Genomic DNA, 17,068 nt, shown 5'->3' with positions numbered 1-17,068 from the left:
GTGTGCACGCATTTGAGAACAGACCAGGATGAGAGATCAAGAGAATGAAAAGCGTAATTTGAATGCACGCATGTGTGTGTGTGTGTGTGTGTGTGTGTGTGTGTGTGTGTGTGTGTGTGTGTGTGCTGCTAATTGCTGTCAATCCCTGCTGCTTTTAATGCAGGATGTGGTGAAAAGTCTTAGGGCTGAAATGGTGAAATGGTGCGAGGAAATCGCACTCTCCATACGTGCACACATACACTTTACATATATGTCACGCAGAGTGAGAAATAAACATCACGTCGTACAGGAACATGCAGAAATTTAAAGACTGATAACATTAACAACACACATCTGAGTAATTAAGTGGGCGGTGATGAGGTTTCCAGGAAGTGAACACCTTACTTCTTCCTGTACACAGTGTAACTGAGTGTCTGTGTGTTTCTCAGGATGTGCACTCATTTGTTCTTGCTCTTGTGTCTTCTGAAACAGAAGTAAACTCAGAGACGATTTGGCTGCTGATCAAAACACGAACGAGGGAGTGTGTAACCCTCAGCATGGTAGCTGAAGCCCCGCCCCTTAAAAAGTAAAAACAGCCAATCACATTGCTGTTTAGCAGAAAACACCTGGCCTCTGAAACTCATGTGCAGATACACTGTATATACTTTATAACTTCTTAAGTTATAGACAAGCGCAATGTGCTGTTGCCGTAGCAACTGAGGAAACATTTTGGAGCCGCACATGACGCTCGAATTCTGAGATCTGATTGGTCGGAAATGTTTTTATTTATTTTTGTATAATCGGACGACTCGGCTGAAACATGACCCTCAGGTTTATATTAATGTGCTCATTATCGTTGCTATAGTAACAGCCCATCATACACAGGAACTTGTAGCTCAGGTTTTTAAAAATGCGCTGTTGTTTCATTAACAAAGAAAAATCGTAGCTATGGCAATGTTTTCTGTTGTTTATGGAAGGAGTGAGCGCTTTGGAACAGTTCCAGAGCTTTACAACGTTTCCCAGCAATCTTACTCTTCGCAGGTTCACCGTCACATGATAAGCTGCGTTTTTCTGACAGAAAGACAGAAAAAGAGACGTAAATCTTTAAATATTAACTATAAACTGTTAAAATGCATGACGTCATTAATTAAAGGGGCTGTTCACCCATCCCTCTGCGCCTCTGCGCTAAGTAACGAATCGCCATTTTTGATGCCATCAATATTCTATGACCTTGTGCAAACAATCCACAACAATGCGGCGACATCTTAGGCCACAGATCATAAATTGTAACGTGAAATGAAACAATATTTCGTTCAAGTAGTTATATTTTTAATTATTTCAACCGTTCCATTTTGTTTTCCTCTTGGTTACTCCATTATAACAGAGCAGAACTGGCGAAGGAAAGAAAACTTCAGGCGTATTATTCACATTATTGTGTTCAAAACGTCCACGTACAACACACAGATGAAGAAAATTTCAAGATGGGTTTCTGACACATCATGAACAGCGAATTTGTGGAGGTTTTGCTGCAGCACACATGCAGTGGCTCGTATGTAAACAAAAACAACACAGTGGATTCTGGGAAGGCTGAGACGGCCCCTTTAATATATTAAGCACACTCCAAAACATGTGGTTAGACAAAAATGATCTGCTTCACACCACCGGGCGTGGATTATTTAAATAATATTGGCTGGCTTTTTTTTTTAAATATCTGATAGACCACGAAAAACAGCCAGCCAATACAGGGTTTCCCATACATAGACCATTGTGTTGCGCAGCGCCACACAATGGATTCCTATCGCCACACAATCAGACTCGCGATTTCATCTCATCTCATTATCTCTAGCCGCTTTATCCTTCTACAGGGTCGCAGGCAAGCTGGAGCCTATCCCAGCTGACTACGGGCGAAAGGCGGGGTACACCCTGGACAAGTCGCCAGGTCATCACAGGGCTGACACATAGACACAGACAACCATTCACACTCACATTCACACCTACACTCAATTTAGAGTCACCAGTTAACCTAACCTGCATGTCTTTGGACTGTGGAGCACCCGGAGGAAACCCACGCGGACACGGGAAGAACATGCAAACTCCACACAGAAAGGCCCTCGCCGGCCACGGGGCTCGAACCCGGACCTTCTTGCTGTGAGGCGACAGCGCTAACCACTACACCACCGTGCCGCCCGACTCGCGATTTTGAAAAAAAAAAATTCCGTTGCGTATCGTTCCGTTCATTCATAGTGCTCTTACTTCTCGTTCACGCGCACACACACAGAGAGATGGAGAGGCGTGTACACAAGTCTGCCGTTGCACATATAACCCGGTGTCACGGTCTGATTGGGCGCTGGTATAAATTTACCATGCGCAGACCGATTTTTTTTTCCCGGTCAACTTCCGGGAAGTCTAGACTGGTGGTAAATTCAGACCGTGACACCGGCCTTATTGCATTATCCCGTTTATCCCGCTTCAGCATTCATGCAAGTTATTAATAATGGCTTGACATTCACAATAAATAAGGATTTCCCACTAGCCTAAATAAAAATCTTATACTCGCGGGGATGCCTAGTTGATGCTATCTGAAGCATAAAATCTGAATATTTTAAGAAACAATGCGGTAGTTGAGAGAGGCTACTGTAGGATGCCCATAGGCTAATAATAACTTTGTATTTATTTGACTATTATAATTTCATTGACTCTCAATGTTTGCTGCTTTAACTCAGATGAGTATTGAAAAGTTTTTTCTGAATTGCGAGCAGGATTTCTCAGCTATGAATAGAGTAAGCACATAGAAATTCAGTATTCCTTTGTATATTTTTTTGATGTAATGGAAATTCTGGGTGCTTTGATGATGAAGAAAATGTACTTTTTTATCCATAGATTAAAACAGACCTCAGGAATAGGCTCCACGGGGAACACCTGGCAGCCTGCTTACGAATCTCCATAAATGGTCCCGAACCCAATGACTTCCCTTACGATAGGGCACTTGAGCTTTTTTTCAGGAAGCCACGCAGAAGTAAATGTTCTGATAGGGCATGCAGGCTTTGCACCAATTAGGGTAATGCTTTTTCATTACTGTTAGTTGCCTTGGTGTTACCTTAAGTGGTTTCTTACATCTAATTATCATATTTTATTATTTTGTTGTTACATTATACTATTTATTTCATCTTAGTATTGGTTGAGGTAAGTGTTGAGTTCAATATTTAAAATAAAAACCTCCAGCTTGTTTTTTGCAATTTATTCCTTGAATGTCAACTAAAGAATGATTGAAAGATCGCCACCAAAAAGGCAAAAAACTAAGGTAAAAAAACTTCAATTTTGATGAGTAATTTTCATAAATTTAAAAGACATGTTTTCCACCAACATCAAGCCCAGCAAACTAATGGCCTGCCCTGTAATGTAAAGTTGGGTCGAGGAATGAAACCAGGCAGGGTTCTGGTAAAAATTGTTTTAGCTGTCTTCTCTTAAAAGAACTTAAAAGAATTTAGATTGAACTGAATAATCTCAAATGCTTCTTGTAGCTTTAAAATAGTCCCAGCAGGTGACTCTGAAGAAAAATACTGTGTGTTTGAACACCGCCCGCTGTAAACACTTTGCATACACCCCAATGACTGACTCCACCGACCGCCACGACACCACTGCGCACGATTCCCTCATCGGCACAGTGGAGCACCACAAATCGCTACCTGGTCTGTGGGAAACACTGCAATATTATTATTATTATTATTATTATTATTACACATACACATTCCTTTTAGTGTTCAACGTGTCTTTCTCTTTCAAAATTCTCTCAAAATCTTCCGTATTTAACGAAGCAATCCTGGTGGCCATGTTTGTTTACAAATTGTCCCCGTCGCGCATTCGCTAGCGCAGAAGTTTGTAACGTCATGTTGTCTTGACAACCATGCAATATCGTAAACCATATTCAACGCTCATTCTCCATTGGGTAGAGTGACGTAATACACGTAGGATAAGCGATATGCTAACAATATTGCATGCTATCAAACCAAATGAATGAAACCTGCTAGAAGGGAATAGAACACGTTTTTATTCCATCGAAAAAGTGTCCTGTATGGATAATAATTTCCTATAAACGCACATTATAGTGTCATCTGTTATTCTTTACATAGCAGTCTGTAAAGATGGCTGCCGAGCAGACCGAATTTTCCAGGACTTTTTAAATAGGGTGACCAGATTTCCCGAGTCTAAAACCGGGACACTTTGCATGTGACCGCGATACTCGTGCACGCACACGTGTTTTAATGTAAACATGCGCCGGCTCAAACCATGGCTCAGACAGGTGCTTTTATCATTTTGTCGAAGCTCACTTTTATCAACATTTCAGAGAATAATCAAGTATTTTCTTGTTATCTACATGTACTTCTATCACAACTCAGTTAAAGTAAGAAAATCAGACAACAGATGTGATGATAGGGAATAGGCCAATAGCCTAAATTTCAACTGATTTATTTCACCTTTGTGAAAACGGCAAGAAAATGCATTGCTTGTTTATTAACATCAACATTTTATGTGATGAACTTTTTTTTTTTTAAACAATAGGCTATGCATTGTAACAGGAACGAGCGCATGAGCCTAATCGTTGTCACCTCCGAACCTTTACCCAAAATGCCTCTGTTTAATCTTAACCAGTGTCGGCTATTAACTCTTTTGAAAACGTGAACCCTGAGTTGACAACAGCATCAAACAAGTCAAGACAATCTGTGATACAGATTAAAGACAGATGAAAGACAACAAAAAATGTTTCAGAAACACAGCCACCCACCCTAAAGAAGATGCCATTTTATTGCATATATTTACATGATGAGTGAATTTGTTCCAGTAGCGCTTTATTGCCCGAGAGCCTGCTGTGAAACTGCGAGCAAGTATCGTCGAAATTGGCCCGGGTAATGAGCAAGGCTTCGAGAGTAGGCACGGTCATGCGATTCCTCTCGTCAGTCCAGGTGTTGCTCATGAGTGAAAATATTCGCTCAACTGGAGTATTGATGCCAGGTAGGCACATGGCAAACTGGCAAAGCTGGCTGACATTGCTGTAAGGAATCTCCCTACTCTTGAAGTGCGCGAACATCTCCGCCCAGCGCTCATCCGTTCGGCATTGTCGCATAGTAGTTGACAGCCGCTAGCGAAAAAAAACGTTATAACGCGGCCTCTATATTGCAACATTGTACAAATAAATACATTGTAAGGTTGACTGCGTACACACGCACATTGATGCTGAATTGCTAGAAGCTTTATTGACATCTCGTTGGCTATGTATGATCGCTGTAACCGGGACAGTTTGTTAGTGTTTGGTGTAAACCGGGACATTTCAGCATCCCGACAGACCTTTGTCGGGACTGGGGACATGCAACTCAAAATCGGGACTGTCCCGGCCAAACCGGGATGTCTGGTCACGTTATCTTTAAATCTTTAAAGTGTTTCTTAAAACTACTCAAATATTAAAGATGTACTGAAGATGAGAGGCGACTTATCAACAAGAGCAAATTTAATCAAAAGTTTAGCAATCAGTGAAATGGAAATGACATTCCCATCACTCTACATGTCATCAAAACCAATGAAGACGTCTATACCACTAAAGGAAGGCTGTCTGTCTGTCTGTTTGTCTGTCTGTCTGTTCACCTACACAAATCGACACAGCTGGACGCACATACTCCATACTTTGCACATGGATTGGTGACACCCCAGAAGGGCCCCAAGACAACATTTTTGCTTTTCCAAAACATGGGATTAGTGCTAATCCAACACACTAATAACCATTAGTGAAGCAGCTTTGGGACCAAAAGGTTGCTGGTTCAATTCCCTAGACCAGCAGGAATGGCTGAAGTGCCCTTGAGCAAGGCACCTAACCCCTCTGGGTATGTTGTACGTTGCTCTAAATGCCTGTAATGTAATGTAGTGTGTGCGTACCTTCATGCCGTGCCCCACTGTGTCCAGGCTGCTGTAGGAGATGGGTGTACGGCTGTATTTGGGTTTGGGATCTTTGCTGGTTGCAGGTGGGATGACTTTGCTGCTCCGCGTGTATCTCTTAGCCACAGTGAAAGCACCGATCTCTCGACGTGCCACCTTCTCTCGGTGCATATCCACAGTCTACACACACACATAAATGCACGCTCAGAAAACAAACTACATCACCGTACCTTTAAGGGTACACCGGCTTGTCACTGGATCGGTACCCTCTATTTGTACCCTTATATACTGATTGGGAACATATATGCACCTTTTTGACCCTGAGTGAGTGAGACTTCTTTCTTTCTTTTTCTCTCTTTAATAGTTAAGGTCAGAAAGGAAAGAAAGAAAGAAAGAAAGAAAGAAAGAAAGAAAGAAAGAAAGAAAGAAAGAAAGAAAGAAAGAAAGAAGATGGCTATGTACTGTGTTATGTTTAGCATAATAGTATATTTTCTTATAGATAGATAGATAGATAGATAGATAGATAGATAGATAGATAGATAGATAGATAGATAGATAGATAGATAGATAGATAGATGTTAACATGGACACGAATGTCATGGCAATATTGAGTTTTCAATGATTTCTCTGAACTGTTCTTTTTTCTGGCAGAATGATGTACAGCACACATCTTTAATAGAAAAACCCAAAGAATATGGAGCATAAGTTTTAATTTATTTTGTGCACAGGGTCAAATTTATACATACAGCTCACCTAATACTTGTTTAAATGTGCCTTAGCAGGTTTCACCTTGACCAGATGCTTTTGTTCGCCGTCAACAAGCTTCTGGCAGAATACTGGTTGGATATTTGCCCATCCTTCTTGGCAGAATTTGTAGAGTTCAATTAAATTTGCAAGTTTCTGGGAACAGACCCAACTTTTAATCACAGTGCACATATTTTCAACAGGGTTGAGGTTAGGACTTGCTTTAAGCTTAATGTTAGTCGACTTTTTCCTCCACAACCAGCTCTGGTTGGGGTCACTCACAAATGTGTCCAAGTTTCTGATAGTTTGAGGTGATGTTCAAGAATTCTGAGGTTCTTTATTATTCCATCCAGTTCCACTGGCCGCAAAACAGCCCCAGAGCTGATGCTACCACCACCGTGCTTCTCTATCTCTGGTCATTGTGCACAAACAACTCAAACTCAATACAAGTATCTTGGCACAGTCATTGATAGTAAACTGACTTTTGAGGCAAACTGTGAAGCTGTATATAAAAAGGGGAACCAGTGTCTGCTTTGCCTCAGGAAACTGTCATCGTTTCACATTGACAAAACACTGCTGACCCTGTTTTATCGTGCTTTTATGGAATCGGTTTTAGCTTTCTGCTTGGTGTCTTGGTTTGGTAATCTGTCGTCTAAAAATAAGAGGTGCCTGAACCAAATAGTGAAGTGGTCCAGTAAGCTGACGGGAGAGATGCAGTTAAATCCAGAATCACTGGACTCCAGACAGGTACAGAGGATATCTGGATCAATTTTAAAGGACACTTCTCACCCACTACATTGTGAGTTCCAGCCTCTCCCGTCAGGACGTAGACATAAAGTACCACAATGTAAAACCAAGCATTATAAAAACAGTTTTGTTCCTGCTGCCATAAGCCTTTTTAATAAGTCTTAGCTTCATGTGGGGTTTTATGTGTTTGTTTTTATGTTTTAATGTTGTGTTTTATGTTACATGTTTTTTATCACTTTTTTTTTTTAAATATGTTTATCACGCTGTGTTTTATGAGTTTTATGTTAGATGCTTTAGGTGTTGTTTGGCATGTGTGGAAGAGAAAGCTGACTCACTTCACTGCAAAACAAGTTTACCTTCGGGTACAAATAAAGTTACTTGAACTTGAACTTGATCTCAGTCTCATTTGACCATAAAACTTTCCTCCAGAAGGCTTTTCTTTGTCCATATGATCAGCTGCAAATTTTAGTCAAGCCTGAAGGCATTGATTTTGGAGCAGGAGCTTCTCAGCCTCTCAGTCCATGGTGATGTAAAACTCTCTTGACAGTAGAGAGTGCCATGGGGTTCTATCAGGTTCCAGTTCATGGTAGGCCTGTGCCTTGGTGGTTCCTGGGTTGTTCCTGACCATCAGAACCAATTTCCTCTCAGCTGAGGGGGGCAGTTTAGATCTTTTTCCAGCAAAGTGGCTTGGCAAAGTGGCTACACCTCCTAATAACTTGTATTTACATACAGTTATTTGAACTGATGATCTTGGAATCTGCAGATGTTTAGAAACGGATCCAGAAGATATTCCTGAGTTGTGTAAATCTATGATTCTCTTTCTCAGACCTGCACTGAGCTCCTGGGACTTTCCCATTGTACTTTGTGCTGGTCAATCCAAACTCTTTTTTTTAATGTTGTGACAGAGAAGCTCCCAGCTTTAGCTAACAGGAAGTTACAGGGTTTTTTTCAATTGCTTACACACAAAACCTTTATATATTACACTATTTCTAAACTCTGTCACTCAAACTTCACAACTCCGCCTCAAATCAGCAAAACCATAAACTAATTCTCAGCCTTGACACAGTTTTCAATTTAGCTATTCACTTTCTGCAAATCAATACATACAATTCTCTATCTAACACATGAAAATCTAACAGGCAGTAACTTGATTTCCTATTTCAAACACAACCAATCAAAATGCCACACTTATTCATCAGTGCCTCAGACTATGTCCTCATATATGTAAACAATAATTGCTTTAATGAACACTAACCAATCACTGCCTGTCATAGGCCTATAAACAGGGTAAAGGTCAAGTTATCAGTCTTGAAAAATGGATAACAACAATGCAGAGAGACCCAGGGGAGTCAGAGGAAGGCACAGAGGATGATGAGGAGTTCGGGTTTGTGGAGGACGCTTTGGAAGGGGAGCAGGAAGAGGAAGAGGACGAGGATGAGTTGAAGGAGGAAGGGACAAAGAATCAAGAAGAATAGTCTCTGATGAGATTAGGGCTACTCTGATTGATCACGTGATCAATCATGGGTTGACCATGAGAGAGGCTGGACTCAGAGTCCAGCCCAACTTGAGTCGATTTACAGTGGCGGCCATAATTCGAACTTTTCAAAATGAGAACAGGTATGCAACAATCAACAGTACTGTAATGTACATGTACATGTAATAGCCATTCCTAAAAAGCTGTAAAATACATGTATACTATTGTAGCTCCAAGCATCCATTTTACTGCACTACGCTGTATGAATGGTCACAGGGCAGTACAACCTTGACTTTATACAGCACTCTTACAGTACTACTGTATTTCTGAATTTTCTAGAGTGGAAAGACAACAGCATCATGGAGGACGAGGTCGTATATTTTCACAAGAGCAGGAGACCGCAATTGTGAATATGGTTTTGGCAAATAATGCCATTAGAATCCGTGAGATTCAAAATCATATTTTGGAAGATATCACCATATTCAACAATATTGATGCTGTTAGTCTAGCTACGATACATCGGGTCCTCCAGAGGAATCAGCTACGGATGAAGCAGCTGTACAGGGTCCCATTTGAAAGGAACTGTGACAGAGTCAAGAACCTGCGGCATGACTATGTGGAGGTATGTACATAGCACTGCCAGTACATCAGACTTTCACTTGCTGAGACAGACTATTGTATTGTGCGTATCCTAATCTATTCTTTTGTCCAATACAGAGAATTTTGGAGATGGATGCCCACCCCATCCTCCATGAATACATTTATGTGGATGAGGTGGGATTCAACCTCACAAAGTCAAGACGGAGGGGGAGAAACATCATTGGACAGAGGGCAATTGTCAATGTCCCAGGCCAACGTGGAGGAAATGTCACCATGTGTGCTGCCATAACGCAGAATGGTGTCCTGCTAGCCTGGGCCCGCCCATCCTAAGTGTGACGCAACACGAGGGCCTGTTGCGAGCTTAGTCTGGCAAGGCAAGCTATCTCCAGCTCTTCCAAGCTCCCGAAAAATCGGGAGCCAATCAACTTTGAGCATCTCCAACGGCCCTGGGTAGAGGCGTGTTCAAGGCAGTGATGTGGTAGAACTGCGACCGGAAGCCATAGATTGTTTACAGAATCTATGCCGGAAGCGCTTCATTCACTAGAAACATTACGAACATGGAGCAGCGGCAAGCCTTTGACACAGCGGTAGATGCTGTATTGAAAGCATTCAACGGGAAGTTCTCATTGAAAACGGAGCAAAGAGCAGCCCTGGAGGTATTTATCTTCTTCCTGTTACTCAAGCAGTTTCCGTCGCGTCACATACGTCAGAGGAAAGAGTGATGTGATTGGTTTAAGCTTCGTCACAGCCTTTTCTGGCTTCGACCAGTAGCAAACTGAGGCATTTCAGGGAGGCGGGTCAACCACGCCTTTGGGAAACGGTTGGGCTTAATATCTTTGCCAGACCAAATGCTTGCAGAGCTTTGAAGTCGCGTTAGCCAGACTAGTGTCCTGCACCACCATGCAACACTTGGCCCCTATAACACTGGTCATATCCTAACATTTCTGGACAATATTCATGGTATTCTTGCTCCAAAGGAAGAGAATCCAGAACAGGCAAGATTTGTGGTTATATGGGATAATGTCAGTTTTCATTGCTCCCAGCTGGTCCAAAATTGGTTTGTCAACCATCCCCATTTTTCTGTTGTCAACCTGCCTCCATATTCACCATTTCTTAACCTGATCGAAGAATTCTTCTCAACATGGCGTTGGAAAGTGTATGATCATCGTCCCTATGCCCGCCTTACACTTCTCCAGGCAATGGAGGAAGCATGTGGTGACACTGATGCTGCTTCTATCCAAGGTTGGATACACCACACAAGACGATTCTTTCCTTGATGTTTGGCAAGAGAAAATATAGCATGCGATGTTGATGAAATATTGTGGCCAGACCCAGCCCGGAGGAGAGATTGATCCTAAATACACACCCAACTTGCTCTCCCCATCAACAAACACACACTTTTTCATACATGTCTATTTTTTGGTTGCTGTATCACCATACAGTATGTGGTGGTTGGTGTACTTTGCTTTCTTTTTTTCTTACAGTTTTTCTGAATTGCTAAAACACTAATTCCTGTTGTGTGAATCAATTGCTCAGTTGTCTAAACTCATTCATTGAATTGAGCATCATTTTGACAAAACCATAAACTATCTTCACCTAGTAAAACACTATTTGCAGATCTCAGTCCTTCCTTTTGCAAAACTCTAAACACATTCTCATGCAATAAAACACAGTTGTCACTGTGATGCACTTGTGATGCATAATGGTAACAACAAGTGGCAAAATATGAACACAAATGAAACACGTGTCATTCACTGAACACAACGATTCAAAATTGATCACACTTGTTTCTCATCATGTCATGACAACATGACAACCAATATAAGCCAGTTTAGAGTGCAAGCAGGTTGGTCCTGCAAGCTCATGACAACAACGGATCAGAGACACAGAGGACGAGTGTAGAGGTGGAGGACAAGAAGGAGGCAGAGGAAGAGGAGGGAGAGGAAGACGAAGAGTGGCAATTTCTGATGAAATTCTGGCTACCGTCATAGACCATGTACTGGTGCATGGCATGACCATGAGGGAGGCCAAAGAGTCCAGCCAAACATCAGTCAATTCTCTGTGTCCACCATAATCTGGAGATTCAAACATATCTCAGAACATTACATTACATATATTTTGCACATTCTCTGTTTGCAGAATTGCAAGACTGCCATACGGGGGTGGGAGGACACCCATGTTCACACCCCGGCAGGAGGCCATTGTAGTTGACATTGTCCGTCAAAACAATGCCATTACACTATGGGAAATACAACAACAAATTATTGAAAACCACACAGACTTCGAGGGAATCAAGAGTGTGAGCCTTTCCACCATAGACCGTATCCTCCATCGCAACAGGATACGAGTGAAACAAGTGTACATAGTGCCCTTTGAACATAACTCTGAAAGGGGGAAGGAGCTGCGATTTCAGTATGTACAGGTAAGTGTACAGTTAGTTATGGTACTGTACTATATACATATTACAGTTTTTCGCAATTGCTAAAACACTAAACCCTATTGTCTGAACCAAATGCTCAGTTGCCTGAACCCACTGATTGAATCAATCACTCTTTTGGCAAAACCATAAGCACTTTTCACCTGTTTAGACACAACTTGCCAACACATTTTCATTGTGATGCACCCGTGCTGCATAATGGTGAGCACAGGTGACAAAAGTCAAACACAATTAAAGCACAGGTGTCACCACTTGAACACAGCAACTCAAAATTGATCACGCATTTGGCTAATGATGTGAGGGAACATATAAGCCAGTTCAGAGAGCACTGGTTTGTGAGGCCCTACAATGGATAGAAATCTGAAAGGAAGAGGTCGTGTGAGAGGAAGTTGAGGTGGTCAGCGAAGACAAAGAACAGTAATATCTGATGAAATCAGAGCTACTGTGATTGACCATGTTCTTGTCCATGGTATGAGCATGAGGGAGGCTGGAGAAAGGGTACAACCAAACATCAGTAGATTCACTGTGCCCACCATAATCCGAAGATTTAGAGAAGAGAACAGGTAATTACCTTTTTTGACATTATAGTACAGTATGTAAATGTTGACAGCAATTACTGTATGACATACTATATACTGTACCACAGTATACTTTAAGTAAATATGTTTCAGTACATCACTGTACCAATGTACTGTAGTATTGTAATGGAGGGTTGGTCTAACTGTTTGTAGGCCTAGTATTCCATGTATATTTTTTGTAACTGCATGTTCTCTTTTTGTAGAATTGAAAGACTGCCACATGGGGGTGGGAGGACAGGTATGTTCTCCCCACACCAAGAGACCCTAATTGTTGATATGGTCCGTAAGAATAACACCATTAAATTGAGTGAAATTGAGCAGAAGATCATTGAGGACCATATAAATTTTGAGGGTATCAACAGTGTCAGCCTCTCTACCGTTGATCGTGTCCTCAAGCGCAACAGACTGCGCATGAAACAGCTGTACAGAGTGCCCTTTGATCACAACTCAGACAGAGTCAAAGAGCAAAGATTCCAGTATGTACAGGTTGGTATATATCCAGACACATTCAATGTTGATTACTCCAAGTAGTGATTTACTGTAGTGGCCTAACTCACTTTTTCTGTATCACTTACAAAACTATATCTATTTCTACAGAGGGTTTTTCAACTGGATGCAATGGAAAGACCCCATGAATACATCTACATGGATGAAGCTGGGTTTAATGTCCCCAAAAGGAGAAGGAGAGGCCGTAATGTGATTGGCCATCGGGCCATTGTTGGTGTCCCTGGGCAGCGTGGTGGCAATGTCACATTATGTGCTGCCATCAGCAATCATGGGGTTGTCCACCATCATGCCAACCTGGGGCCCTACAACACTCACCAGCTCCTCATTTTCCTCAATCACATGTGAGATGCTCTCTTAGGGCAGCAGGATGAGCATCCCATCTATGTTGTTGTTTGGGACAATGTGAGTTTTCACAGAGCCCTCCAGGTTAGAGAGTGGTTCAATATGAACCAAGGTTTTATCAATCTTTGCCTTCCACTGTACTCCCCTTTACTAAACCCCATTGAGGAATTCTTCTCCTCATGGTGGTGGAAGGTATATGAACGCCAACCTTACACCAGGGTAAATCTCCTGCAAGCCATGGAACTTGCCTGTGGTGACATAGGTGTGGAGGCATGCCAAGCCTGGATGCGGCATGCCAGGGTTTTTTTCCCCGTTGCCTGGCCAGACAAAACGTGGTCTGTAATGTGGATGAAGTTCTGTGGCCTGACCCAGTACAGAGACATGATGCTGTGGCTGAGTAATGCACTTATTTGTATATTTTTGTACTTTATTTTTACATGGGCTTACTGTACACAAGTGGCAAATGCACAAGATTTCTGCTTGTGCATTTACATGTAGCACTTGTAAAAACAAGATTTCTGTTTTTTGTCTTTTTGTACAAGTGCTAAATGCACAGTTTTGTTTTGTTTTTTTGCAACATGCATTTAGCCTACAGTGAACAATAAACATTTATTTCTCCAGCTTCATGTCCTGAGCATTGTGTTTTCTATTTTTCTATGTAGTGTTTAGTGACTGCTCAGTAGTGTTTTTAATTTTGATTGACTCGGGGCACAATTTGACAACATAGTTCAGTTTTGAGCATAGATTGAACTGTTTTGAGGTGAAAGTTTGGTTTTGCAAGAAGAGTCTGAGGTTTTGTGAATGTAGCTTGAAAATTGGGTTTTGTGTTCACAGTTTAGAGAAAAGGAGAGCAGCTTTCAAGAAATGTGTCTTGGCAATCGAGAAACTGTAGTGAAGAACGCATACATTGTACTCCACAGCATAGGCCTGTCTCTTTGAAGCACTTTCAAAACTATATCCATCTAACTGCAGAGAATGTTTGAACTGGACGCCATGGAGAGACCCCATGAATTCATTTTTGTTGATGAAGCTGGCTTCAATCTCACCAAGAGAAGGAGAGGCAGGAACATAATTGGCCAGCGAGCCATTGTTGAAGTCCCTGGCCAGCGTGGTGGTAATATAACACTGTGTGCTGCTAGAAGCAACCGGGGTGTTCTTCGCCATCATGCCACTCTGGGGCCATAGAACACCCAGCACCTTCTCACCCGTCTTGGTGGTCTTAGAGATGTGTTGTCTGCAAATGAACAGCAGGAACATGAGATGATTGAGCGGCCTATTGTATTTATGTTATAATTTGGGACAATGTTAGTTTTCACTGCGCTGTCCAAGTCAGAGAATGGTTCAATATGAATCAGAATTTCATTAACCTATACTTGCCACCGTACTCTCCCTTCCTCAATGCAATAGAGGAGTTTTTCTCCACTTGGAGATGGAAGGTGTACGAGCGACAGCCCTACACCAGGCTTAATCTTCTTGAGGCCATGGAGCTAGCCTGTGATGACCTTGGCGAGGAGATGTCAGGGCTGGATACAGCACACTAGGGTTTTTTTTCCCATTGCCTGGCAAGGGCAAATATAGCGTGTGATGTGGATGAAGTGCTGTGGCCGGACCAGCCCAAAGACAGGATGACGCTCAATGAAGCTCAGTGATCAACTGTGTAAAGTCGTTTGAGTTTTTTGGGTTTTTTTTTTTTTACCTTTTACAGTATATTGTAGGCTGTACACTTTCATTTGTATTTGTCAATTTCAGGATTTTTTTTTCACAGTACCTATTACTATAGTTTGTTTGAATGCAGAGTAAATGCTAAATCCACGGAGTTGTGAAATCTTTTTTTTTTCTTTACTTTTGGAGATGCAAAATGCATATGCTATACTTTATTGTGACCAATAAACATTTCTCCATGAGCAACATGCCTTGACCACTGTGTTTTCAATTTTTTGGTGTAGTGTTTAATGACTGCTCAGCAGTTTTTCTATTTTGACCGATTCGTGCAAGATCTGGCAACACTGTTCGGTTTTGAGCACATGTAAAACTATTTTGAGGCGATGGTATGGTTTTGCAAAAAGAGTCCGAGGTTTTGTGAATGTAGTTTGAGAAAAGAGTTTTGTGTTTAGAATTCTGAGAAAAGGACAGGAGGATTCAAAAAATGTGTTTTAACAATTGTGAAACTGTAATAATCTAAGTTGGTGTATGTAGGGGAGAGCGGGGTAAGATGAGCCAGGGGGTAAGATGAGCCACCCCCTGTTTCTAAGAAACAGTAAACAAATGTGACCACATTCAAAGGGGGGCGGGACCATTTACTTACACTTGTGGAGAGGAGCACCACATGTCAAACTAGGTGAGGGAGATATTTATAAAAATGTGTTTTTGTGCTTTCTAAGTCAATTCCATGTTTGTCCACAGTGAAGATGATTTAGAGAAGACAAAAGTAGAATAATATTTAGAGACATTAGGGTTAAGTTAGTGGCTTTCTAAGCTATGATATGAATGCTAATAAAAATAATTTTGATTAGCCTAATCCCCTTTATTAGCATTTTTCTACAAAATGGTGGCCACGGGGTAAGATGAGCCATTAGATGTGGGGCAAGTTGAGCCACTGGCTCAACTTACCCCATTGGTGGCTGAGCTTACCCAATATGGATGACACTTAAGTTTTCACATTTACTGGTCATATACCGGTATGACAACAACAACAACAACAAATAAACAAACAAATAAATAACATGTTAATATAAATAATATGTTTAAAAGGTTTTTAATAAATAAAATAATGCCCTCTGTTATTACAGGTGTGCATGATGCGCATGATGTGCATGATCTACGCATCTCTCTCTCTCTATCCATCTATCTATCCCTCCCTATCCCATCTCGTTCTATCACCTCTCTCTTCATCTCCCCTTCTCTATGCAACGGCCCTATCCCCCACTTGATTGACTTGACTTGATTCATTGATTGCATTTCTAATAATAAAAGTTGTTTACTTTGTTAACCTAACATGTTTTGTGTTGGCTCAATTTACCCCACACAGTGGCTCATCTTACCCCATGCATGGGGTAAGTTGAGCCACTTGACATTTTTTTTTCAAGAGGTAATATCACTCTAACCATAAGAGCTTATCAATTATTTTTTGCTCATATAGTAACAGTACACTTTGAAATTTGGTATGGTGTGTAGACTGGAAGCAAAAATGGCTTTAACATGTAGTTATGATGAAAAATGTAAAAAGTGGCTCATCTTACCCCGCTCTCCCCTATATTTTTGACGCTGAGCATATAATTTAGACTGTGATTTCAGTAAAATGTTGCACAGACCGCTAGAGAGAGACATGAGACATTGATCTTGATCATGTCGTGTGGTTTCCTTCATCACATTAGCATACAGGCTAGCTTCTAGCAGGCTTTCACTGTGTAATACAACAGTGTTAAAATAAAACGCATGTTCATACAGCACTTTTTTTTTTGCGTGGTACTGTCGGTTTATTTAACTGAACAGAGTGAATTACTAATGAAGGTGTGATTATCATACTGCACTGCTGGAACACATTAGCAAACAGATTAGCCACTTCCTAAAACATAAAGTCTTTCTTCCTCTTCTCTCTTAAAACTGTCTCTTCCTCCTGCAGGCCTTCAGACAACATGAAAAGCAGAAAGAGAAGGACTGCTCTAACCTACAAAACCTTTTATATGTAAATAAAGCTAATCACTTAAATTGCTAAAGCTTAGCGTAAAAAACTTT

The 17,068-nt window shown here is 41.3% G+C and overlaps 2 protein-coding genes across 3 annotated transcripts in view; one reads left to right on the top strand and one right to left on the bottom strand.

The window, feature by feature from the left end:
* LOC132868909 (large ribosomal subunit protein uL3) overlaps positions 1-17,068 on the top strand; it is a 477,874-nt gene that overhangs the window by 409,407 nt on the left and 51,399 nt on the right. The gene's annotated exons all lie outside the window — the stretch shown is intronic.
* Positions 1-17,068, bottom strand: part of abi3a (ABI family, member 3a) — a 41,983-nt gene that overhangs the window by 15,080 nt on the left and 9,835 nt on the right. The window contains exon 3 of the mRNA XM_060902187.1: positions 5,905-6,084. Coding sequence (XP_060758170.1) covers positions 5,905-6,084 — 180 coding nt within the window. The remainder of the gene's footprint in view (positions 1-5,904; positions 6,085-17,068) is intronic.

Source organism: Neoarius graeffei, chromosome 20, assembly GCF_027579695.1.
Source record: "Neoarius graeffei isolate fNeoGra1 chromosome 20, fNeoGra1.pri, whole genome shotgun sequence".
Classification (NCBI taxonomy): Eukaryota; Metazoa; Chordata; class Actinopteri; order Siluriformes; family Ariidae; genus Neoarius; species Neoarius graeffei.
This window is presented reverse-complemented; position numbering and strand designations above follow the sequence as displayed.